Source organism: Apus apus, chromosome 1 (genome assembly GCF_020740795.1).
Source record: "Apus apus isolate bApuApu2 chromosome 1, bApuApu2.pri.cur, whole genome shotgun sequence".
NCBI lineage: Eukaryota > Metazoa > Chordata > Aves > Apodiformes > Apodidae > Apus > Apus apus.
The window spans coordinates 11,781,543-11,808,468 of record NC_067282.1 but is presented as its reverse complement, the minus strand read 5'-3'; the positions used below and the strand labels follow the sequence as shown (position 1 = coordinate 11,808,468).

The 26,926-nt window shown below is 43.0% G+C and overlaps 2 protein-coding genes across 3 annotated transcripts in view; one reads left to right on the top strand and one right to left on the bottom strand.

Moving 5' to 3' along the window:
• The window catches only part of MTMR2 (myotubularin related protein 2), a 63,864-nt gene extending 60,640 nt beyond the window's left edge, over positions 1–3,224 (top strand). For both annotated transcript variants that reach the window (XM_051639720.1, XM_051639729.1), the window contains exon 15: positions 1,224–3,224. In XM_051639720.1, coding sequence (XP_051495680.1) covers positions 1,224–1,385 — 162 coding nt within the window. In that variant the 3' untranslated portion in view covers positions 1,386–3,224. The remainder of the gene's footprint in view (positions 1–1,223) is intronic.
• On the bottom strand, positions 3,221–26,823 carry CEP57 (centrosomal protein 57). The gene is made up of 11 exons (XM_051639742.1): positions 26,741–26,823; positions 19,716–19,869; positions 16,708–16,887; positions 16,283–16,404; positions 15,303–15,419; positions 10,103–10,180; positions 8,817–8,921; positions 8,579–8,659; positions 7,991–8,235; positions 7,229–7,373; positions 3,221–5,487 (listed from the first exon to the last, which is right to left on the bottom strand). The coding sequence occupies exons 1-11, from the start codon at positions 26,777–26,779 to the stop codon at positions 5,251–5,253; spliced, it is 1,503 nt and encodes a 500-aa protein (XP_051495702.1). The 5' UTR covers positions 26,780–26,823; the 3' UTR covers positions 3,221–5,250.
• Positions 26,824–26,926: the final 103 nt, after the last annotated feature.

Sequence of the window (26,926 nt, the reverse complement as noted above, 5' to 3'; positions counted from 1 at the left end):
CATTTTCTCTTGTCTTGTCATTATTCACTTTTGAGAGAAGAGGCCAACTCCCACCTCCCTACAACCTCCTTTCAGGTAGCTGTAGAGAGCAATGAGGTCTCCCCTCAGCCTCCTCTTCTTCAAACTAAACAATCCCAGTTCCCTCAGCCTCTTCTCATAGGGCTTATTCTCCAGACCTTTCACCAGCTTGGTAGCTCTTCTCTGGACGTGCTCCAGCAACTCAACATCCTTCTTGTAGTGAGGGGCCCAGAACTGCACACAGCACTCGAGCTGTGGCCTCACCTGTGATTCTCTGTAAATTTAAAAACAAATTTGAATTTGCCTAAATTCAAATGCAAGTAAAGGAGAGCAGCAACTTCAGGTATCTGGTGAGGGTGCACTGCTGGAGGTCACGGCCTTGTGAAATCTGCAGGACCTGAAGGTACTCAGCAGTTTGGAAAATTTCTCACTTAGAATGTGGGGAGAATAATCTGAATTCCTCCTTCTTTACAAAAGAGCCTTAAAACCTAGGACTTACTTGGATGTGGGATTCTAGATTTGAGCTTTGGGGCTGTATTTAGATTACCAGCAAGAGGAACCTGCTGCTTACTTTGGCAGCCTGACGCACAGGGGTCCAGCTGCTGTCCTTGTTACACTCTTGAACCCCCTGACACAGGGAAAGGTGCGTGCCCAGGGCAGGAGCCTGAGACAAGCAGGCAGAACGTGGCCCTAACTGCTGAAATCACTTTTTAAAAGGAAGGGACAAAAATTCCTGGATTGCCTCAATGTCCAACTGGAGTTATCAGAGCTTTGCAAATCTGGAACATAAGATACAGGAACTCACCAACTGCTTTCTAGTACTAATTGTTTAACAGTCAGAATGATTGTGAAATATTTAGATAAATCTGCGTTGGTTTTCTCCGCCACCAAAGCCCTGAAATTATGTCCAGGCTGAGATGCCAAGACCAGTGTCCCCCAGAAATGTCAGATACTAGAGTTTTGCAATCATCATCTTTCAAAATACACACCAAGTTTTTAGCCACCATTGCACTATGTGTGTTGGCTAAAATGAGTATCCCAAAGGCAGAGCAACAACTCACTCCCTACCTGGGCTGGAGACAACGACATAACTTACCTCCCACTCCCCTTCCCTCAGGGCTGTGCGCCAGGTTAAAGACATTGTGCAGTGCAGGCTCCTGATTTCGTGCTGAGCTCCCAGCACTCAGCTACATGCTTTCTTGCAGGAGCCTGTCCACAATCGCTACAAGGAGCTTCTCGCCAAGCGGGCTGAGCTGCAGAAGAAAGTGGAGGAACTGCAGAGAGAAATCACCAACCGTTCCACCTCATCCTCAGAGAGAGCCGGCTCTCCCGCCCAGTGCGTCGCTCCAGTACAGACAGTTGTGTAGCATGGACTTCTTTTGCCAAGTACCTTCCCAGGACCATCAGGGTAGCTTTTCTGAAACTCTCTGGATTTCCATTGTGATGTCTGGAAGATGCCAACCTATTTATTTATTTCTCTCCAGGGTAATTTATTAGTACTGTAGCACTAGAGGAAGCTTAATCAAAAACAAACAAACAAGGCCCCCTATGCAATTAACCTTCTCAGTGGCTAGATTAGTGTACAAACTAATTGCACTTGCCACCTAAAAGAAACCCAGAACTCTTTCTTTCTTAATTTATGTGCTGGAAGTCACTTGGCTTTAAAGAGTCTGTGCACTAGAGTGTGCATTAGTGCTATGGAGGAAAAAACGTCCTTTGCTGAAAGATCAACTCTAACTTTGTATTGGAGCCTAGAATACAGCTGTGAAGTCATGAAACTCCTGGCTATTAACATCTGCACAGCAGTGTTAATGAGAGCATTTCCCAACACAGAGACAAGCAGTGATAGAACCTGAAACATATCACCATTGTTCTCACTTTTCACCTCTATCTAGATCCCAGGAAGCCATGTAAATGATGCCTTATTTAACGAAAAGGGCAGCTTCTACTGATAAAACAGGGCTAGAGGAGCAACCTTACATGACATAACTTTATAGGACAAAGTTTACTCCCATCTCTGCAACTTTAGTCTTGCTTATGGTTTACAGCAGATGTGCCAGGATGCAACTTCAGCACTTTTATTTCCAAGGGGGGAAGCAGAAGATGGCTTCCCTGGGTTTTCTGCAGCTCCTCTGTCCTCCAGTGCCTCACACTCATCAGGGGAAAGGTAGTGGAATTCCACGGGGCATGTGGGAACTGCTGGGATCAGTCATTTCATTTTGCTTGGGTGTGATTAGTGATCTTGATGCTTCTGTGCAGGATCATAGTGGCGTACTTAAAGTATTTCAGTTTTCTGTTCAATAATGGAAGCAACTGTCTTATCAACCAAAGAAGCCTTTCTGCCTGCATTGCAACTGCTACTTAAGGTTATTCTGGTAGTCTGAACAGCTTAGCCTTTTCTGAGCCCTGTATGTAGGTCTTTTTCCTCATAGCATACTTCAAGAATTAGCATTGCCTGACTAAAGTCCAAATTCTATTTTAATACAAAAATCTTACTGTATCAGTGGAGGTAAAGGAACATGCTTGGTGAAACCATGACTGCTATTGCTCTTAAAAACAGATAAACATGGGGTGGTAGAAGAGAAGGCTTACAGCAAAGGAAGTTGTGTGCAGGGGTCTTTACTCCAGGCCACTTCTCATCTCTGTGCTAAGGGAGAGGAGCACTGCTTGGTCTGGGTTCCTGTGTTGCTCCTGTGTGATCAGATCCCATACTGTGGTCACCTGCTCACTACACCCCTCAACACACAGCTTCATTCTGCCTTTTCCATCACAGTGATGTATTTGCTGAGAGGGTACAAGAGTGGACCAATTTACACATAAGAAACTGCCTTTCAAAAGCCACATTCCTTCTGAGGCAGTAACAGTTTCCCCCCCTGCAAGCTCCCTTTGTGCCTGCTCTGCTGCAATCTGTCTCTCGTACTTCCAGAAAAAATTCACAGCAACAGGCTGTGCAGCATCACTGCATTTGTTACAGGGTGGCCTGAGACATGACAGTTGAATAGTGCAAAAGATCCACACAAAACACCTTCTGAAGGACCAGATGTGCTTTGAGGTTAAAGGGCAGATGTGCTCTTACGTACAATCACTATGTAAGATGGTTCAGTGCATTATTCTCTATTAGCAAACTGACTGTGTGTGTTTATTTTTTTCCTTGATGAAGGGTGTTTGGTCTCCTTAACCCTAATAAAAACTGATGAATGGGTAAAGTTCCTGTGTTTTTTATTTTCAACTATGTGGTTCTCCAAAGGACATGTAGGACACACAAACATAAATAAAACAGCATTGAAAATTTAGGATGTTGGATCCAAATCTGTCTTACTCTTCTGCATGTGGTTTTGCAAGCTGCTAATGTTCAAACTCTGAAATTTAGAATGATAGAAAAATGAAATTCAGTTTTGGACAAGTTTCTCTTATCCTAGACAGACCAGTATTTATACAAATACAGTGCTTAGCTGCTCAATATTACAAAAATACTTTCACAATTAAAAAAAACCAAACCCACCATCTCTGCACTTTACAGTGAATTAGCTCAGTAACTTCTATGTAAAAGGAGGATTCACATTTTTTTAATGTAACTCATGTTAAGCCCCAATTCACTGGGATAATTTGGTAACAACTCAATGCCTGCTGCTTGAAGCTCTCACCCCTAGTAGGCTTGTCTCCAAATCAGGCACCTCCTTCAGTGTATGCAGCAGATAGGGAGCCTACAATACTCCTATGTCCTCCACCATTAAGGAGCTGCAGCTTCAGCTCATCTAAGACAGCCTGAGGTAATAATGCTGAAGTCAGTTAACCCATGTTGGAGCAAGATGATCCCAAAAAATCCTTCCCAAGCAAAACTGCTAAGTGTAGTTTTAGCTACTCATCTCTAGGAACCTCTGGGATGAACTACTCTCCAAGTGGTTACTCAGCTACCTGGAGCCCATCTCTTAACATAAGTGAAGAGGGATGGCTCCAAGGCCTGGTTTACAGCTCCTGATGCGTGCCTCAGATGCATGGAGGCAAGCAGGGTGGATCACCTACAGGTAACTAAAACTCACATTCCTCCTGCCATGTTCACCCTACAGAGTTCCCTGCCTGTGCAGGTACAGCCAAGGGTGGACAGCTCTGACTCCCACCTTACCTGCAACTCCTGTTAAGCCCCCTGATCAGCCAGATGTCCCATCACAAAGCACACTGGGTGGGGCATGATGCTGCAGCAAACAGTGGAGTTTTTAGAGGAAGTGCAGCTTTCCACAGGACAACAGGCAAGCTGGCTTTGCTGTTTTTCAGCTGTATAAATGGATAATCTGGGTCTTCTATACATTCTATGAATAGGAAATTCTTTACATTATTAACATAATAAATAACATTTACTCATCTGTGCAAGTCAGAGTGCAAAATTAATTGCACCACTACATTGCAGATAGCTCAAAGCACGTTTCAAGTTAAAAGCAAGATGCCTGGACTGAATGGCATGATTGAGGCACTTGCAATTTAAAATCCTTGTGGTCTGTCTCACTCCTTTACCACCCAAAGCTGTGGATGAGGAGATGGGATACTATCCCCTATCACACAGTTTTTTGATAAAGAAGGATTTCTGTAGAAACATTTCCCTCTTCAGACTTGAAAAGACTTCAATCAGCAAGCAAAGTAATTCAGGAAAGTTATTTTGCTCCTTTTTTGAGTACTCAGACTTCCACTGCCATTAATGCTGAGTGATGCAAAGTAGCAGAACAAGAGCTAGGAAAGCTTTTTGAGGAAAGCTCCATAGAACACCTTTAAAAGGATGTACCTGTTCTCCCTTAGGCACGCTCAGTAACTGCCAGCACACAGAACAGAACTGACAAAAGCCCTTGAGACTCAGGGCTGCGGCATCGTTGTCAACAGGATGCATCTGGAAAAGTCTCCCAACACACAGTTCAACACACTGGCATTTCACACACACCAACCCACATAACTGCAGTGCTTGGTCTGCTGAAGGAAAACTGAGGGGCTGCTGGAACCATAACACAAACTGGTGGAGACTTATGGTTTCATTCAGTGGCTGGCTACCTTAAAAATGGAGTATGTTTTAAGCTAGACCATAATATATTCAATCAAACCCAGGGGTGGAGAATTAAGGGCCCGTATTTCAAAAGTGCACTTAGCATACAGTAGTCTCTTTCACACAGCAAGAAAGGTAGCTGCTTTATATCCAGAACATGAGGAAGTTTGACCAAGATGGTGTCAAGAACGTGGCTTGTAGAACAATTAGTAGTCCCAGCTGATATCATCTTTCTGCAGTGAGGTCTGTATGGTCTGCATGTCTCTCAACAACTGAAGATTCTTCCGACTCTTCTCTCCAGGTTTCACTTTGATGGGACCAGCATTCTTTCCTTTTGTGGTTACTGTAGTTGTTACCTTAACCTCACTTACAGGGAACCTGCTGTCTTTTGTTTGTTTCCCAGAAGTCTTTTTGGACTTGCAATCTCTCTTAAGTCTCTCTAGCTGAAAAAGAAGCCCAAAGAAAAAACATGAAGCAGTGACCTTGTTTCATTTTATGTCATGCAGTATCTCAGCTGTCTGAAGAACCCCACCAATCATCTCACCCAGATAAACAAATGGATGCTCCCAAGTCACCCTGAATAATATTTGGTTTTTCTTACACAGCATTTCTATTTTAGCATCTTTAGAACCATGTTCAGCTTATAATCTGAACTACTAGGTTCTCTCTTTAAAAACTTAAGAAGTCTATTAGGGTGAAATATCTTCATAGAGAATAGAAAAGCTACATATGACAAAAAGTTGATTTGTCACTGTTAATATCCAGTGATTACAAAAACCAAAACAACACAAAATGTTTTTTTTTTCTACATACTTATTAGTGATCTCAATAGCTAGCCACTGTCAGAGCAGTAGATTTTAAAAGAACACCAAAACTCAGCCGAAGCAAGGAGCTGGTATCCACACACAGCACCATAAATCACAGCTTTTAAGACTCTGTACTCAACAACAAGGACTGAGCTGGAATAAGCTTCAGTGGGAAGCATTCCCTAAATGCTGAATCCTAAAACTTTTGTCAACAGCTAGTCAGCAGCCTCAGCATAGGCAGAATCATTACTACTGGGAACTACTGCACATCTGCTTCTCTGCAATAGCTCCTCTGAAGATGATAAGAAATCAAAGGCGAGTAATGCTTCTGTTGAAAGCACTTCAGGTGTCCATCCTGGATGTCAGCAGCAGTGCTCTCAGCACAGACTTTGTGTATAAGTTATGTCAGATGAGAGTGAATCTTAGATCATATGAAGTAAACCAGATTAAACACAAGGGGGTAAGCTCTTTGGAAGAATTTCACTAGAATGAATGAAGAATAGAGAAAATAGAGACTCAACAGGGGTTATAGCTTTGAATGAGCAGGCTACAATAATCAAAACATTTTGAAGGTTGTTTTAAACTGAAACAGGTATTTCTGATTTTATAAAATGCAAATCAAAGCATAAATAGGTCATTTACTCCAAACACAGGGGACTTGTTAAAAAGATTCAGCTCAACAGTGAAAGTCCCTGGGCACCCAAGTCTCCCTCTAAATACAGCTTAGGTTACTCTAAGTTCATGTGAAGAACAGCATTTCACAAGGGCTTTCCCCCACTATCTGTGCAGCTGGTTCACTAAGAACCTCATGCAAAGTGGTTGCTTTGGTTCAGCACAGCTGTTTGACACATGCCAGGAGTGAGTGTGATTATCAGAGCACAGGTATCTCCCAACACATTAGATAATTTTCCAGAAATACCTCCCAGTCAGACCACGGGGGACCCAGGAAGTGGATTCACACCTTTCAGCCCTAAATGCTGTTTCTCAGCTTGTGTACTGCTCAACCAGCTCGCGTGGTGCTTACAGAATTCAGCAGCTGTGGGATTTGCTGCTGTACAGTGAATGATCTTTTCCCCATTTTGGGATGAAAGGAACGTAGAATGCAGTGCAAGAACAAGTGTGAAAGCTCAGCCCAGGACAGGACAAAGAGTGGGCACAAGGGTGACAAAGCAAGACAGAAAAGATACTCCTGCAGAAATACTGCGATAGAAAGCTGCAGGTATGCAGAATATCTTTGGGACCTGAAAGCTAAAGCTGGGCACTGCTGCTCTGCCGTAGTTATTTCTGTATTCAATTACTGCTAGATTAGGAGGTAACATAAAAAACTCCTTAAGGTTGCAACTCTACAGCTGCATGAATGCAGTCAAAAGCAACTTACCTGTGACCGATGCCTGCGGACTTTGTTGATCTGGTCTGCCTTTGCTTCCATCTTGCCCACCAGTTCCTCAAGTTCCCTCTCCAGATCTTCCCTCACCGCTGCAGTTGGGGCTTCCTGGACGAGCTTTGACAGCTGTTGGTGATCACTAGCATGGAATTCAGACAGAACAAACTTTGCACCAGACTCCCTTGGCTTCTAGTCCTTGTACACCCAGTTCAGAAATAACACTTCTAGGAAGCCATAGCATCAGCAGCCAGACATGTTCAGCATGCCACAACAAACCAGCAAGCACAGTTTTGCTGGCTAGTGGCATCAATACACATCCTGGTAGCAGTCTCCTGCAGCATTAGGTTTCAAAAACATGAGTAGCTTCACACATTCAAAACTACCAAATACCCCTTGAAGGCATGATGTCAGCACGCAGCAGGGCAACAATTTGTGTTCTCTTAACCAGGACAAGACAAATCACCAGTACAGCTGTCCTTTAATGGTGTACTGTCCATTGCATCAGGGGCTGTTACCACACTTCTCTCTGACCCCTCATAGATTTGGTACTGCTGCATATAACAGGCATGCAGTCCAGATTGTCAGAATTTATCTTTTACTACAGTTTTTGACAGACTTTGCAGCCAATAGAAAGAGAAATTACACACCAGAGACTTGCCAAAACCCCTCAGAAAATAACCTCTAACTTTAAAGCAAAAGGCAAAACTACAAAGCATCTACATTCATAATCTGCAAAGGAAAATAGGCCAAACTCACAAACTCATGTGCCCAAATTCATCCTGTAAAGTCATGAGCACTTCTGAGAGCTCCTCCTGGGATGAAGAAGATGACTTTGGCAAAGATGACTTTCTGCTTTTGCTGGCAGGATAAGCAGTGCTGACATGTTTTGCTACTGGTATATCATTTACCACCCGACTGTTACAAAAAGCTTTAGTGTGTTGTTTCATCAGGTGTAAGACGTGTTGCACATTGGCGCCAACGGAATGACTGGGACTGGTAGACTGGAAGTAAAAGAGACTTCTTTTAAATGGCATTTAAATAACAACCTAATTGAGGATACTAAAGAATATTTAAGAACAATAACACGTTTTATTTGCTGCCAATAATCTATTTTTTGTTTGAATGAATATGCACTAACAAGAACACCTTGACTAGCAGCACAGAGAGGACCCATTTTCTGGAAGCACCACTGCAGCAAGTTATTGATACTCAGCCTTTTGAGACAAACTGGAAATCAAAGCAAATTAAATGATGTGACCACTGGGTGTCAGGAGTGCACCAAGGCAAAGCCACCTAAGGAGCTGCAGCTACTGAGCATTAAGCTTTGGAATTTAGCAGGCTCACCTTCCCAGCTACAAAGGGTACATCACCCAGACACAGTCTGTAATGGGGCTGCGTAATGACATGGCTTGAACGAGAGCATTTCTGGAGGGAAGAAGAGAGAAATGTTTTTCAAAGATTACAGTACAGCAAATCCATTTTCCCTCTGCTTTGCAATGAAACAGGCAACCTACCTTCCTGATTGCATGCATGCACCCTTATTTTACTCCTCAGTAACTGCCCTTCTCTTCCCCCATGTTACCTTCTCTGGATGCTTATTTCTCTTCCTGGGTTTTCTTGCATTTGGAGACAGCAACGGTGATGCTGCTTCAATCAGTCGTCTGTTGGTTTCCAGGCCCATCTGAAGCTTCAATTAAGTGAATGAAGGGGAATTACTGGAATTGTATTAATAGAAGCTAAGAATTGCATAACAACAATTTTGAAAATACAGGCTCTCTGAAAGCAAGGGCTGCAAGGTTTTATGATGCTTCTGCAGTCCAAGGTCAATTTAAACATGAAATAAGAATACTTCCTCTAGTAGCACTGTGCATCACTAATCCTGGTATGTCAGAGAATTAGTCTTCCTGCATTACTCTGATGCAGGCAAGTGCTGAAACATCAGCCATGCTTTACACCTGGCAAAGTATTAGGGAAGTCAGGCCATCCAACCCTGCTCAATTGATCCTGTGGCACAGAGTTAACAGACAGTCCTTCTGTTCTATTAAATCTGACAATAAAAAACCCAAAAAAACCAGCTCCAAGGCATCCATTGGAGTAGTTAAGATTCTCACTGTTAACGGTGAGCTCTATACACTTTGCTGTTCTTCCAAGAGGAAGCTTGTGGAGAGTCCTTAAGGGGTTAAGCTAGTAGAAGAGGCCAGCTGCATGCTATAAATCTGTCACTTAAACTTGTTACTTAGTTGTGAAATTAACTATAAAAGCTATAACATTGGCTTTAGCAATCTCAGCTAGAAGCATTCAGAGAACAATTATTCATGATTAATTTGAGACACCCTTCTCCCCATCCCAGCATCATGGCTAAGACTAATACATCATCTACAAACTTCTTCAGCATAGAACGAACATTAAATGAACACAATCCTTTAAGGTCAGGAGAAAACCAGTGTCCTTATGGGCTTATAACCATAGTATATAGTCTTTTTTTTCCTCCTTCTATAGTATTTCTAGTTACAATTATGAACAAGGGAACACACTTTTTGTCCTTTATCTGTTTAAAGCAGAGAGCTTCATATAACTTCAACTATGAATTAGTCTCCTTTTCCAACTAGCTCCTTCTATTAAATAAATCAAACTTAAGTGCACAGGAGCTGTTAGAAAAAGGTTTCTAGAAAGGTCAGAGGACTTCAGAATATTTGGTTCTCCAAACAGATGAGAAAAAAAACAACCTATCAAGAATAAAACAAGTTTTCAAGTTGTTCATTATTCTGTATATGGGAGGCACTTTCAGCAAGCTTAGTTGAGAAGCTGATGGAAAGGAAGAGATAATTACAGTGCATACCAGTACAAAAGAAATTTCCTGTTGGTTACCTCAGCTGCTTTTTCCTGAACCAGCTTCCTCGCGTGTTCTTCCTCCTGCAGCTTCTGTTCCAGCTTCTTCATTTTTTTCTGGTCAAAGTTGAATAAAAAGAATAGCATTAATAATGAAACTATTATTTTCTTCCCATAGCCTACAATACTAAGACCCTGAGCAAAAGTGAGTGAGTTCAACTAACAACTGCAAGCTAAGTGAAGACTGCAGCATTAGAACAATTGCTGACATTCTTCCTGCATAGGCACAAATGCAGCAGCTAAGTGTTTGTGCTTAAAACTGAATTGATTTTTCGATTTTTACTTCCAAGCCATAGCCTACAGGGACAGCAATAAACAAGGCTTTCTTTCTCTTCAGTTCAAAGAAACCCCTGGGAAGTAGATTGGTTTGTGAACTTTATCCTGAAAGATTTTGTACTATAAAAGGGCTAACAAAGGTATATCATGTATCATTACAAGCTGAGAGAAGCCTTGCCTTATTTAGACCATTAAGAAGTATTTTTGCTAATATCTGGAACTGAAACTCTTGGAAGAGAGGAACTTTTGAACATCTAAACACTTTCCCGATAAAGAAGACGAAAGAAAGTTGATATGATGCCTCTGAAATAGTTATCTGTAAGCAAAACTGAAGTGATTTCACCTTTTTATGGAAAAAAGATGCAAGAACTCTTCTGAAAGTCCTTATCAAAGGAAAGTTAAGGGGAAAGGCAGATATTTCTCTGTAAATCCTCCAACAAGATGAAAACCTTGTTTAAGCAACATACACTTACATAAGCTCCCAAGTTATTTAGTAACTTTCTGATTTTATACAGCAGAATGAAAAAATGATCCAGAGCTCCAGGAACAAAACCAACTTCCCTTCTTTTCTCCCAAAGACTGATTATTCACTGAGCCACTACTCCAGGCAGAAAAGCATGCAATGCAAATTAACAGCTATATTTGCCCATTTCTGTTGATAAACCCACTACACTAAGACAGTAAATATTTCAATTCTGCTTTCCTTAAGCATTAACTGCAAGATTAATGTAACCAGTTCTTATACAAAGGTGTTAAAAGGCAAACCCCTGGATAAACATGGAGGACAAAGGCACTGTATAAAGGAACCAACTTTTTCTGCTGGAATAAAAGATCCCTTTTGACTATTTTTTTTTTTCTTCATTCAATCAGATACATTCCATGTAACTTAAAATCATCTTATGCCCTGCTCAGTATGTGTCACAATTCTTGATTTCCAGGTGGTCAATCTCACAAAGATCTTTGTTTAACCTGCTAAATAGGACAGAATTTTTAATAAGAAAATACCGCAGCAAAATCTTGTTTGAACTGAAGTGTTGAAGGCCAGGTTGGAAGGGGCCCTGAACAACCTGATCTAACAGGAGGTGTCCCTGCCCATGCAGGGGGGTTGGAACTAGAGGATCTTTAAGGTCCCCTTCCAACCCAAACCATTCTGTGATTCTATGATGATGATTCTATGAGGATGAACCAATGCTTTTATACTGAAATGAATGAGTATTCACCCAGCCAGCTCTTTAGCTGCAGTGTGCAGCTCAAACTGCACAAAGAGAGCGTATGTGACTGTGTCATCAGTGGTAGACTATTAGAAATGATCTGTCCAAGTTACATTCCCAAAACAATTTTTTTTTTTCTTGCTTATAGAAGAAAGTACTATGTGAATTACTGGTGTGTTACTGAGAGGGAGAGGCCAGAGGGCCAGCTCATGTAAGGTAGCATGACCCTGCAGGTCAGCACTAGGCTGCCCAAAACATCTGCTCAGTCACCATTAGCTGCAGAAAAAAAATTCAATGAAAATCTATAAATATATCAATGTCTATTTTTGATTCTTCTCTAAGGGAAATAAAGTTTCATGCAATCACCTCAACAGAATGGTTTGGGTTGGGAGAGACCTTCAAAGGTCATCTAGTCCAAACCCCCCTGCGATAAAAAAGAACATCTTAAACTAGATCATCCAGGCTGATCTTGAGTGTTTTCAGGGATGAGGCATCTACCAGCTTTCTGGGCAACTTGTCCCAGTGTTCCACCACCCTCACTGTAGAAAGTTTCCTCTTTATATCTAGTCTGAATCCACCTTCTTTTAGACTAAAACCTTTACCCCTTATCCTATCACTACAGGCCCTGACAAAAAGTTTGTCCCCATCCTTCCTACAAGTCCCCTTTAACTACTGAAAGGCTGCAATAAGGTCTCCTCAGAGCCATCTCCATGCTGAACAACCCTAACTCCCTCAGACTGTCTTCATATGAGAGATGCTCCAGCCTTCTGACCCCCTTTGTGGCTCTCCTCTGGAGTCGCTCCAACAGCTTCATGTCCTTCTTGTGTTGGGGACCCCAGAACTGGACATAGGTCCCCAAGTGGGGTCTCACCAGAGCAAAGGGGCAGAATCACCCTCCCTCCCAGCCCAGGACACAGTTGGCTTTCTGGGTTGCAAGTGCACATTGCCAGCACATGTCCAATTTTTCATCCATGAGTACTCTCCAAGTCCTTCTCTTCAGGGCTGCTCACAATCCATTCATCCCCCATCCTGTATTGATAGTAGGAATCACCCTTGCTCAGGTGCAGGACCTTGCACTGGGCCTTTGTTGAACTTTGTGAAGTTCACATGGGCCCACCTCTTGAGCTTGTCTAGGTCCCTCTGGATGGCGTCCCATCCCTCAAACAACTTTAACCAAAGAAGACAAAAAAAGTATGAGACCTCAAAGGCACAAAACACCCACATTTCAGAAAAACTGGCTGCTGGGACAAATTAGTTCCACCACAGACTAAATGTTTCTAGGTGCAAATTAGCATCTGGCTTGACAGCTGAGCAGCCAGCATATACCTAGCTGGAACAGGGCAGGTGTTGCTTCTCACCACCTGGCATTTAAAGGACAGAGGAGAGACTACCCGTGTAGGTAGTGTAGAGCCACATCAGGATGTGAGGATTCATCCCTTCTGTTGTTCACAGAATGGCAGGGTTTTATTAAGTCTTACTGTTAGCATTAATATACCAATTACTAACAATTATGGTTCTTCAAAACATGTAATCTATACATACATTGAAGTTCTGGCCACCTGGCAACATGCAAGACCAAAGCCCAAACTGCACTTCTAAGGTACAACCCTATCCCCTAACTCCATCCTCAGACATAGACATGTTCAGATCCTTTCAGACATGCACTGCAGTAAAAGCTGCAGTTGCAGTAAACATACAGGAGAAAATGGTTTTGAGGCAAGTGCTCCCAACTATGAACACTTCACATGAATGAGAGTCTCAGCATGTCCTTTCTACAGCCAATATTAACATTGGCAAATTGACTGAAGGTAATACTCACAGGGCCAGGTAGTGGCTCTGCAGAGATTGAATGCTCTTGGTAAGACCCACACAACTTGTGCTCTGGCAGTGCCTGAAATCAGAGGCAATTAAATCATTGCTCACTCATGATCAGTCACCTCACCACTTTCCATCCATTTCAGCACATCATGTATGGAAATAATATTTCTTAGCTATTTCTTGCTTCAAATTAAACTTGCAAGTGTTCCTGTGGTCTTGCCACAACTAAACCAGAGATCAGAGACAGATGCAACTGTTTTGAGCAAAGTGTGCAGTCACCCTTTTGGGACTACAAGGTAACAGCACATGGATGCTCACATAGAAACAGCCTGTGAGCACAGAGGCAGAGTGACATGTTGATCAGAAAGTGGCTCCTGACAACACAATGGCTACAAGGAAAATGATCTTCAGTCATGACTAAACCCAGGTCTCCCTCAGTTCCTATAATTGATTTAAAAAAAAAAAGTGTGAATTTAACACCCAATTCCACTAAACCAGATTCAATAGGGACAGCTACTAATTTCTAAATACATCAAAGACAACTAATTTGATTCAGAAAAAAAAACAACAAACCAACCAACAATACAACACAACTAGGCTGAAATTATTTTCACAACTCTGGCACAAAAAGACTAACAACTCAGCCCCACCAAACTCCAGCTGCTACCAGTCAAGAACTTGGTACAAGCCCTTTAAAAAGGAATTCCAGTAGCTGAACCAGTTATTTCAGCTCTGACTCTGGAGGAATCTACTGTTGCTTTCAGTGAACAAGGCCCAGGAGACACTCAACTCTCTTTGCAAGCATTTGACTCAAGTAAACAATAGGGGCTCTTGTACCCCACTACTGCAGCTCACCACAATGGGGCGTCAAGACTTAAAGAGCTTGTTATAGCTGTCTTGGGATCAGGGGCTTCCAGGAAGAGATGAAGCATCTAAAGGTCCTGCAACAGCTCAGCTAGCTAAAGATGTACTATCAAACACCTCCTTACATACTCCTGGAAAAAATACCTTGTTTCAGCGCCTGGTAAGGGCTGGTGTGCAGATGACAAACCTACAATTTTGACAGACTCCAGAGCTGTCCTCAATTTCACTATCTAATCACGTACTGTCTGCTCCTTCTTGGAGAGGTGGGAGATAAATTTGCAGGTGAAAGCCACTCCCTGGTTAAGCCCTCTGCAGTTCCCATGCTTCAGAGCTTTGTGGTCTATCTACAGCAGCAGAAAGAGACATATGAACCAGACTTCAGAAGACAACACCACAGATGGTACACAGAAAGAGTACGAACAAACACAATCACTTTAGAACTTTTAAAAGCTATCAAATCAAAAGGAATCCTGAAGAGGCAGACTGGCTCAAACACACTGACAGTGGGTTTAGCCTACCAGTGCTAAAGGGCTATCAATGCCAGACTCCAGAATCCTGCACACAAACTAACTAGTAATAATTGTGTTTCATAAGGAGGAAGATGAGGCTAAAAGAAAGAGCAAGCACACCAAACCAACACAAGTCATGCCAAATCTGGGTCATAACAAAATACAACTGCTGGCATTTGGTAGCATGCAAGGCAACTGAGAAGCTGGGAGCTTAGGAACACCTGCAATCCTGCCTGCCTACACACCAACTGACCACGAAAGAGGATCACCAACAGATGCCATTAAAGTTAAACAAAGCATAGTGACCAAAAGCCTGCCTGGCTGTGTAGTCTTCCAGCAATGACTGCAAGTTTTTACAAGACTTCAGCTTCAAAAAGGTTTTTAGTTGCTGCCTTTCTCTACAGCATAAAGTTTTGCTCAGCTCTATTATTGACATAGAGCTATAAAGTGCTGATTACAATAAACATAAATCTGGTATAATACTAGGTACAAATGACAGACCTCTGCTACGGACTGCATCGCAGTGAGTCTGCTGTACTCTTTCTCCAGCATATCCAGCTTTTCCAACTTCAACTGAACATGTGATTGATCAAGAAGCCGATCTCTCTCCAACGAACCCTTGAAGGAAGAGGAGAAAAGCAAGACAATTATAAGCACAATAAAACAAGACCCTATGCAGTAGGGTTATGCCTGAAGCACAAAGCAGACCCACAAGCTGTCCAAAGGAACTGCTACTTCCTCTGTGACTTTAGATGGTGCTACCATCAGGGAGCAACCGCACCACTGGTCCACCAATGCTGGGGAGATTCAGATTAGAGAGAGTTCTGCAGTTTCTCCTCCCTCCAAACTCAGCGTGGTAAAAACCCCGCATTACCCAGCTATTAAGAGACAGCTGTCTTAATTTTTTTTTCTTCAGTAAATATTTAATAGAGTGAAATGGGGCAGCAACAGAGGCCAATGAACACAGAGCTCTAGGTAAGCCATACTCCTATAAAACAAAATTCAAGCTCATTTTAGAGAATGGGCAAATCTCACAGCCAGTGATGGTGGGTAACAAACCTCACTATTAATTCTACAGAATCAGTATTTCAGCCCTAGTTTAGCAAAACTAACACTAGCAAAGAAAGTCTCACAAGATCTGAAGATTTTTAAACAGAAAAGGGAACTTTTTTTTCCAGTGGCACATGGGACACCACACTGTGTGCTAAGCATGAGCTACTGCAGTAAGCCAGTCACACAGAAGCAAACAATTCTTCTCAATATCAGAGTCTATGATACTGCCCTAGCAATAGGTGCACAGAGACAGAAAACACCAGGGTCCTGATAAGACTGGGAAACCTAAGTACAAAAATCATCCACACCTAGGTATTGAAAGGCCAGCTGAAAGACATCCACAATTTAAAGTTATTAAAATTACAGTAAGTATGAAAAATCAGGACATAGCTTTGTGATTGAACCTCAAGATAATCTTAAGAACACACCTGTTTCTCCAGGAGATGCGACTTCTCACTTTCAGCATGCTGGATCATTTTTCTCATGTAGTCCAGCTGTTTCTCTAGAAGGCTGCACCGAGTCTCAGCAGCTGCCAGTTGAGAAGCCAGTTCTGAAGACAACACAAGGCAGAAAAGCGAAATCATTCTCTGCTTGTTTCAGAGATACTTTTTTTAATGTTTTCAGGACAATTCCAAAACAAACATGAAAAGGACCATCTAAAGCCACTGATGAAGAACACATGCAAATCTTTAAAATAAAGTATGCCTTTAAAATTATTTCTTCATAGCTCCACGTGCCGTTGCAAAGTAAAAGATGCTGAACAAAGTAAATTAAAAAAGTTTTAGGCATTGATAAAACTCAAGTTTCATCCACATCAGTGCTCTGTAGAATCTATATAAGGTTTGCAAACAACCTTGATTTTTCTTTGACACTTCAGTCCTGTCAAGCTCTTTGTGTTGCATTTGTTCACGTAGCACTTTTTTATAGTCTGCTGTTTCTCTGCTGAGGTGTTTCACATTCTCCTCTGCCTGAAGCCGTTCCAACTCCAGTTGACGAATTTTTTCCTGAAGATTCTTCAGAGCAGAAAATATTGCTGTAATTGAACAAGTACCTTTGGTTAGATACCATTAAATCACCATTCAAGATAACATTGAAGTAAAAACGTTTTTATAAAAGCATGCTATGTAAGAAAGTCAGAATGCTCCTTACCAGCATTCAAAACTCTGTCCAGGAATTAAAACTCACTTCCCTTTAAACCATAACTGAATCTAAAACTAGTCTCAAACAAGCAGATGCGTTTGGTGCACACCTTCACCTGAAACATTTGGGAAAGATGCATCCATTTCCCAGAAGAAGGCATGTAAATATCCTGTAGATTAAGTGCAAACAGCACATCTTCTGACTATCGAAAGGAAATGAAAGATCACAACTAGATACTTAAAACAGTGGCAATCCTCTATATTTATTCCTCTACAAGTGCATGCTATCACAGCAAATAAACAAAATGTTCCTATAAATGGTCATGAAGCAGAAAGAAGGTTAGCTATTGGACAGGCTATTAAAACATTTATTTCTCTAAGTGGCAGCTCTTTTTTGATTCTTCAATTTTTGCCCTTCTGTTCTCTTCTTCCCCCTTACACTGAGACACGCATCTCCTTTCAGGTGAACAACTTTCTCTCTGTTCCATTCCCTGCTTTAACAATTACTCAACAAAACCTTTACATATTCATCACCACAAAAAGAAAAGCAGTTGTAATACAACACATCACCTTGCAATTAGACCATCTGCTGGCAATCTGATGTATTAACCCTCTTAGGTATTGTTTAATTTTGGAAAGGAAACCATAAGGATAAATCCTTTTTCATACATAGTCCTGTTGAAGTAAAACACAGGAACAACTGTACAGGCAGCTCATATAGCAGATTAATCTGTAAGGTCACATTAACCCACACCTTTGTGCTTAAACCCACACCTTTACTACTGAATGCATGAGTACAGCAATGTTGGGACTGAGTATTTGTTTGAGCACCAAAAACCAACTGTGTAGCTGAGACTGGTGCACACACACCACAAACAAGTTCAAACCAAAATAGGCAGAATATACTATACTCAATTGATGGGCTTTTACGTATGATTATTTTTTTAAATTAGGGTGCAAGAGGAGCTGTAAGAACCCCCAGGAACAACCAAATCTACTTCCCCATCTGAAGTTAATTCCTGTATATTTAATATTACTAAAATATACACTCCAGAACATTTTTGCCCTTTTAAAACATTTGCAAAAAGAGTAAGATATTGGATCATCTGTCTGTTGGATTTAATTTGGAGTACATATTAATATTTAAACACTTTTTTATATTAACACATTTCATACTTTTAAAAAAGGGATATAATTTATCGGATTGTCTTCCTCTACCTGTACTTATTTCAAAGTCGACTGAAAAAAGTTGCCAAATAAAACCTGGAAATCAAAAGTTTGTCACTAATGCAACATGCAACACAATGTACAAGAATATGCCTGCATTAGTAATTCACAAGGAAGCTCTTTCCTGCACATTCACTCTTTCATCTGCCACAAGGTTCCTTTGGTTTTGAGTCAACAGTCCTCTCAGAACTGATGGTGTTGAGGCTATGACAGCATATACCGCATTTTTAATAGTGCTTCAAGAATTCAGATTTCATCTACTAGTTAACATGAGAGGTAAGAGTTTAAAGGTGAAAGATGGGAGATTTAGATTAGATATTGTGAAGCAATTCTTGACTGGGAGGGTGGCAAGACATTGGCACAGCTTGCCCAGGGAACACTTCCCCTCCCTGGAAGCGTTCAAGGCCAGGTTGCATGGGACCCTGAGCAACCTCATCTAGATGATCTTTAAGGCTCCTTCCAATCCAAACCATTCCATGATTCTATGATAAGACTAGTAATTCAGACATGAATTATGTTCTTGGAACAGGCACTTGAGCACATCATGCTGGGTTCTTTTTACTTAGTTCAGGTAATGTTAGGATTCATCCTAAATACTTCTCATTTTTCTCCCTGTAAGGAAAATAAGTAATTTTTTTCATACCCTTAACCTCCAGGCAACTCCAGTGTTAAGGGAGTATTTTTGCAGTGACCGTGAGCCAAACAGCTTGCATCAAAGGACTGGTCCTGCTCTAGCCTCTTAACTCCCCTTGCTGCCTCTTGTACTTACCCCAAGGCAGCTCTGGAGCATGTCTCATTGCATGACAAACCAATTCGCTAAAACAACAGAAAACTAACCAAGAATGTTTTTGTTCATGTCGGGTCAGGCAAGAGAAATCTGTTTATCTGGAGATGAACACCAAGACCAGAGTTGGAAAGGAGAGAGAAGGAACTGCCTAGAAAGAAGGAAGAATAAATGGGAGTAAAACGCCCTCGAGCCTTTTGGGTATTGTGATCTCTGTTCAGCGCTACGCTGTGTAATACTCTTTCTGCATGCTCTAAGTATTCACTGATACAAGAAAAATTCTCACTACACCCTTTGTCCATGACAAGCCTTCCTATTGCAGCAGCAAACCTCTTCCTTTGCTCCAAACCATTTTGGAGACTAAATACTCTATTTAAAACTCAGCTATGAACTCAGAAGAGTAAAGATTGAGGGAGAGGAGGACTGGAGAAACAGCAAAGAAAACAAGTCTGTACAACTTCACAAAGTATTCAGCCAATTTTATAGCTCTCTGCTACTAAAGAGGAGAATCTTTCTTCAGCTGTAAGATGACCTTTTTCACTAGATATTCTTCAGAAGCAGAAGTGGAAAGGACCTACAAAACAGATGACCTGCACATCACTGGGAAGTGATAAAAGAATAAAAAGACTGCAACCTTTGTAGATGTAGAGACACAGTATTTCACCACATGACTTGGAAACAGCTGAGGAAACAACTTTGCTGCACTGTTACCTCTGCTGTTGCTTTCAGGATATGGAATTACTGGTTTCCGTGGGGAGCGCAGCAAATCCGAATTAATAAATGGCTTGTGCTTTGGATACTCTATATACGAAGTCGCAGAGAGTCCATCTGTGGTTGTTGAGTTATGAGTTTTGTGTAGATCATCCTGAAAACAAAACACAACTGTTATTCAGCACATTGGTTTCTGTTTGCAACAACAACAAAAAAAGATGATCCAATTAGATGGTGTGGAGTATTGCTGCAGGAGACTGACATTTCAAAAGCTGCATTTCCTTCCTTACAGCCTCAGGCTGTGTCATTTTTGTATCCAACTCCGCTTCACTAAACAGTAACAGAAAGAAAATCTCTTTTCCATGCTAGTTCCTGAATTCCACTGCTGTTTTCTATTTACTTACACTGTCCCCTGCTTATTGTGAGAAGGCAATAGGCCAGTCAATATAATATACCAGCTGGGGAACAGCCACCTTCTTAACTACTGATTATACTGACTGCTTACAAGAAACTGTACTAAGGTGGCCAAACCTGATAATGCACACCCAGGACCACAGTTTCACATCCAGTCCTCTCATGTAATAATACCTATCTGACTGGAGATGGGGCAGGAGACATGCTCCCTCTTCACCTCACCCTCCCAGCTGCATAGATCCAACCCCTCTTTTCCACTGGCTTTAATTCATCTTTCCTATCCTTCCATGAATAGGCTGCACCTCTCCAGCAGACACACCTAGATGACTTTATGCTACAATTGATTAGTGGCATCAGCACAAGAAAAGCAGCTGCAGATCATGGCCAGGAAGGTACCTCTGCCTCCAAGCAACAGAGTGCTGTTAGATCAGCTTGAAACTGCTCTCAAAAACACTGCCACAGAGACCATGGATTTCCCACCAGGCTACATCAGCTTTCCAAATGTTGCCATGTTCTGGATGTTGCAACAACCAGAGGTGACCACCATCCTGCTGTGCACATGCTTTGCAGTGGGGTTACCATTAAACCCTGTGCAAATTATATGACAGCCCACAATGCCTTATGAGGAATAAAAACAATACGGGGGGAAGAAATCTAAGAAAATTCTCAAGTTACTTAAAGACTATACAAAGCTAATTTCCTCTGCTAAACAAAGTGATTCATTTTTCAGTGTTTCTCAGCACACTTTTATGAATGCACTGCACTTTGTGTTTTTCCTACACAATGTAAGTGCTTCTCCTGGAATAACTGCGTTTGCACAAGAATTTCTGGTATCACAGAAAGCCAATTAGAACACTCATCCCTAATTAAGAACATAGTAACAAAAATATTCTGTGTGCACGCACCCATTTTATGGATGTGTATATATATTTTATGTATATATATGCATGTGGCTCAGCAGCCATACTGGTCTAACTTTGTAGACCATGCTGAAACCAAATGAAAGCCTGCCAGGTGCTAACACCAAGACCTAAACCTCACTACTGCAGGAACTTAACTGCTTAACTGCTGAACACAGAATCATCATACAATGGTTTGAGTTGGAAGGGACCTTAAACATCATCTAGTTCCAATCCCCATGCCATGGGCAGGGACACCTCCCACTAGATCAGGTTGATCCAAGCCCCATCCAACCTGCCCTTGAACACTTTCAGGGATAAGGCATCCACAGTTTCCCTGAGGAATCTGTGCTAGTGTCTCACCATCCTCACAATGAAGAATTTCTTCCTAATGTCTAACATAAATCTCCACTGTTCCAGTTTAGAGCCCTTACCCCTCATTCTATCTCTACAAGCCCTTGTAAAAAGTCCCTCCCAAGCTTTCCTCCAGGCCTCCTTCAGGTTCTGGAAGGTGCTATAAGGTCTCCCTGGAGCCTTCTCTTCTCCAAGCTGAACAGCCCCAACTCTTTCAGCCTGTCTTCATAGCAGAGGTGCTACACCCCTCTGATCATCTTCATGGCCCTCCTCTGGACCTTCTCCAGGAGCTCCATGTCCTTCTTATGCTGGAAGGTACAGAACTGGACATAGTACTCCTGGTGGAGTCTTAGTAAAGCAGAGGCACAGAATCACCTCCCTTGACCTACTGGCCACACTTCTTTTGATACAGCCCAGGACATGATTGGCTCTCTGGGCTGAGATTGCACATTGCCAGCTCATGTTGAGCTTTTCATCAACCAACACCCTCAAGTCCTTCTCCTCAAGAATAATAATGAATAAGACAAAATAATAAAGTAAAAAAGGAACAAAGCAATACAGAGTATTTTATGCAGCAGCAGGCAACATAATACCAGCAGCAGCATAAGCCTCAGCAGCCCAAACAACAGGAACTATTGATTCAAATATCAATCTGCTATTTCTATCTTCTCTTAATTCAAATCAAAGGTAGCCCATGAGACAGTAAAAAAAAAAAAGGGGGGGGGGGGGAATAAATTTGAAATCAACATAGGGGCTACCAGCATGAGAGTTTTCCTTCACCTTTATTTTCCACCTGTAAAATCTTGTCTGTGAATTAAAAATAATTACATTAAAAACCCCAAGCTACAGGGTTTCTTTTTTTGTCTTTTACTGGTGTAAGTAACACTTCTCTGGCCAACAGCAAACTAACTGAAAGAAAAAGCTAGCATACTCAAACACTGGAACACCAAGTTACAGAAAGAAAAACAAATTTGGGATTTTGAACAGCTGCATGTCTCTAAATGTCACTTGGATGCAGGGTACAGACACCGATTGGAATAATGTAATAGTCACTACAGGTATCTGCTTGAAATCAGTACTGAAAAATTGTGCCCAGATATTGTCTATTGTATAGGCAATTGTTCTTCGCTTCAGTCTAAATAATCACTTCCTATCAATCATATTTTTAAGAAAAAGGCTTTTTTATATTCTGTTTCAGAACAGCAACTTCTAAACAAATCTGAGTAAAAATTGATAAAGTTTACGAAAAAGCATCACAGAATTTTACATCATAAATACCAGACTCAAATATCTCACCAATTCTTTGTTGTTGTCCTTGCTTTCTTTCAAGTAATTAAAAATTATTCAAGCATGTTTCTGTTCTTGGAAACTCTCATGAGGAGCATCACATTGTCATGCTTAGAAAACTCGTGAAACATAGAAAAGCCATATCAAAATCTGTTCTGAATTTCACCTAGGCTACATCTGCTTACTAAATCCCTCTCTTTCTGGGCACTCCCTTTAGTCTTTCCTTCCTTCAGCCACACTAAAGCCTCATAATCACACAGGCAGAAGATTAGCAGTCACACAAGGAGCTAAGTGCACCAGTAATACCTAATGGTAGTGAGCCCAGCTCATGGCCAGATTTGGGCATCACAGTTTAGGAAGGACACTGAGGTGCTGGAGAGGGTGCAGAGAAGGGCAACTAGGCTGATGAGGGGTCTGGAGAACAGGTCTCCTTATGAGGAGAGGCTGAGGGAGCTGGGGCTGTTCAGCCTGGAGAAGAGGAGGCTGAGGGGAGAGCTCATTGCTCGCTACAACTACCTGAGAGGAGGTTGTGGTGTGGTAGGTGTTGGCCTCTTCTCCCTAGTGACTAGTGATAGGACAAGAAGAAATGGGGTCAAGTTGCACCAGGGGATGTTCAGATTGGAAACATTAGGAAAAGTTTCTTCACAGGAAGAGTGGTGAGGCATTGGAACAGGCAAAACACATATGGACATGGTGTTTGAGGAGATGGTTTAATGGTTGGGGGTTGTAGGGCGGATGGTTGGACTTCATGATCTTGAAGCTCTTTTCCAACCTTGATGATTCTATGATTCTATGTAACCTTCTGTGGCATTCAGAATGTACAGTGTTTGTCTCGAACAATCCAAGAGATAAGTGATGGACTTTGGCACTCAGGATATCTGTTGTCTGTCTTGTGGCATCTGAGAGTTGAACAACATTTGTTGATGGACTAGAGAGATGTCTCAGCAACCCACTCAACTGTTTTGCTTCCCCTCCTGCAATGTGTACCTGAGAACTGGGGAGTTTAATGTGGGACATGCTGAGCTTGGAGAAAAAAAGGAGATCTACAGCTGGTGCTGGGACAGTGATAACCAGGCCTTGATATGATATCTCATGAAAACCACCAACTTAGCAGGACAAGACAAAGAGTGCTGGTCTCAAGCCACTTCCTAGGACTGAAACTCCACTGCAATAAACTAATCCTGTGGTGCCAGTTGTCTCAACCTCCTCTTTGAAATGGCTGGTCTTAACATTTAGCCAAACAAAGACTATCTGCAGGACATAGCCCTGGAGCCGTACCTACCCCCCTGCTATCTCGGAGGAGCACAGAGAAGATAGCAGGATTTTCTCCCTTATTCAGGGAGAAAAGTGGGGGTGCAGTGGGCAAGAACTGTATAAAAACCTGGGACACTATGGGTGCATTGGAAGCACTTCCCCACCAGGAACCACTTCCCCACCGACGACATCGCTGGACTGTGGTGGTAACTATGCTCTTGCTTGCTGTCCTCTGTATTTCTGCTTTCTCCTTTCTTTTCTGTCTCTGTTTTCCTCCCTGTCCTATCCGCTCTAGGGACTTTGCTGTGTTACTCTAATAAAAGCTTGTTGTGCGTGTGACATCTGACCTCGTTTGCGTCTTAATTTCACCATTCGGGATCACCTTTAATAAAAAAGTGCCACGTATCCGAATACCGGATCGTGACACCTTCACAGGCCTGAGAACATTTGTTACCTACCAAAACACAGCACTGCTGCCTTGCTATCACCTTCCTGCTCATGCATGGAAAAAGGAACAATGAAAAGACAATGCAGTGATGGACTCACATGCCAGTAGCATATGGTGACCTCCTGAGGCTCCCAAAGACTAAATAGTGTGGGGGGAAAAAAAAGCCCAGAATCAAACAACATAACTTCATATGGGAAGTTTTCAAAAATCAATTCTCATCTTGGGGCAGCGGGACATTTTTCAAATCAATCATCTTATTTAGATGGTAAAGATGACCCTCTAATACATTGTTACTTCTCTGCTGAAGAAATAAGGCACACCATGAGTAACTTCCCAGCAGGCCCTTACTCTCAGTGGTATTCCAAATGTTTCAGGAACAAAAAGGAAAAAAAATTCTACATTTTTCTTGTTATCATACACAATTTGACTAGGAAAATAGCAATTATTTATAAACAAACTGCAGAACCAAAGCAGCAGGAAAATTCAGAAAGTCTCTTGGGCAATAACTGCACCAAGAAAGCCTGAAGGCACTAAGTCATGACCTTTGGTACTAGCACTTGAGCACTGGGAAAAGGGACTAAATTAGAGTGAGTGTATTTTAAGTTCTTATATGGGTACTCAGAACTGAAATAAATACTAAGAGAAAAAATATTATGTTTGGTAATGCTTTAAGTGATGCACAGTAGTCCTCACACTCAGATAAAAAAACAAAAACCCACCCACAAAATAACCCCTCCCCTCCCCCCAAAAAACCCAACAACAAACAAACAACCCAAAATGGTTGAAAATTATGTAGGGACTGAGAATAAAACAGAAAAAACAGGTTTTGAGTTCACTAAGCATAAAATATCCAAGTGCCCAGCTATCAATCTTCCCAAAAAGCCATTTTGGAGAGACTATCTCCATAAGCAGCCTGCCCTGGTCCCTCAGGACTGCATTACTGGGAGGGCAGGGAAGGAGGAACAGCCCCTATCAGGCAGAGGCCATTGTGAGTGCTGCCTGTGCCTCCCTGATACAGACCTAGTCAGGAGTGCTCCAAATCCAGATAGCAATTAGTTAACTGCAAACATTAAAAAGTTCACTAAGTCAAGCCATTACAACAAACAGGAGGAAAAAAATTATGTTGGCAACAATACAGTGGGGTTTTTTTGTTAGGTTTCTACTGTTGTGTGCCAGAAGTACTAAAACCAACTATTTTCCATGTTTGGAAAGTGCCAAGTTTACTTTTTTCCAACACACACACAAAGTCTTCATTGGGCAGCTTTCTTCCCAAAAACCTTGTTTTACTAAGTTAATTAAACAGCTTAAACTAGTCTACTTAAGACTAAAACTAGTTTTCTGACATCATTTTCTGCACATGCAAGAAAATACCAGTCAGGAAGGACACAGGAGCCCTCAGGTCACGCTGCCACCACTTGTGCTGGGGCAGGTGTAAGTAGGGGACTGCATCACAGAGGAGAAGGAGACACAGCAGCAGAGAACTCCGAGCTGGGTGCTCACCCAGCAGCGACCGAGCCCTCAGCCCACGAATCCTCCCTCACACGATGCGTCTTGCACACCCTCACTGCATCTGTTCCACCATCTGCACGCCTCCAGAGCAGAGACACAGCTGCTCACGGAGAGAAAAAGCGGAACCAAAAGCCCTCCCTCGACTTCAGAGAGCGACAAACAACAAGCCAAGACGTCACACCAGAGACCCCCCTGCCGGCAGCCCAGCCCGGCAGCCAGAACATCTCCTCGTGTCACCCGTGCCCAGCAGAGCCGGGGCCGCTGCTGCTCAGCAGGCGCCTCGAGAGGAACGCGAGGAGCCAACCCGGGCTCCCCGCCTGCAGCCCCAGCACGGCCCGCAGCCGCACAACCCGCCGCTCGGTGGAGCTGCGGTGGCTTTGCGGCCGGGGCTTGCAGGCTCGGAACCCCAAGCTGTTTCTGCAAATAAACCAGATGACGACGTTTTACCCGCTCTCGCTCACAAGCACTCTCTGCAGAGGCCGGGCTGACAGCGCAGAAGATCAGCCTCCTTTTCCATCGCGTGTACGGAACACGTGAGCGCGCCGGACGGGCACAACCTCGCACAGCTGCCGCCGGCCCCGCTGCTCCGGGCGGGCCGGGGCCGCGCAGGCTGCCCGCCCGGGCCCCGTGCCCCGCTGCCGCCCCAGAGCGCCGCGGCCGGCCCGGATGGGTCCCTCTCCCCTCCCCGCGGCCCCGAGGCGGCGAGGGGCAGGAGAGGGGCAGGCGAGGGCCGCGCTCCCGCCCCCTCGGGCACGGGGGCTGCCGCGCCGCACGCCCGAGAAGGCCCTGCCAGCCTTCACCCCTCGGACGGGCTTCCCCCCGAGCCGCCGTCCCCGCAGAGGCGGCCGCCGAGCCCTCACCGAGCGCTGATGACCCCGCGCTGCCGCCGCCGCCGCCATGTCTGCCCGGGCGCGCGCGGTGCATGGCCCTTTAACGAGCGGCAGCCGCGCCGTTCGCGCCCAGCAGGGCCCCCTTGACTGACAGCCCCGCCAGCCAATGGAAAGGGAGGAGCGGGAACACCAGCCCCGCCCCGAAAGTGGACGTGC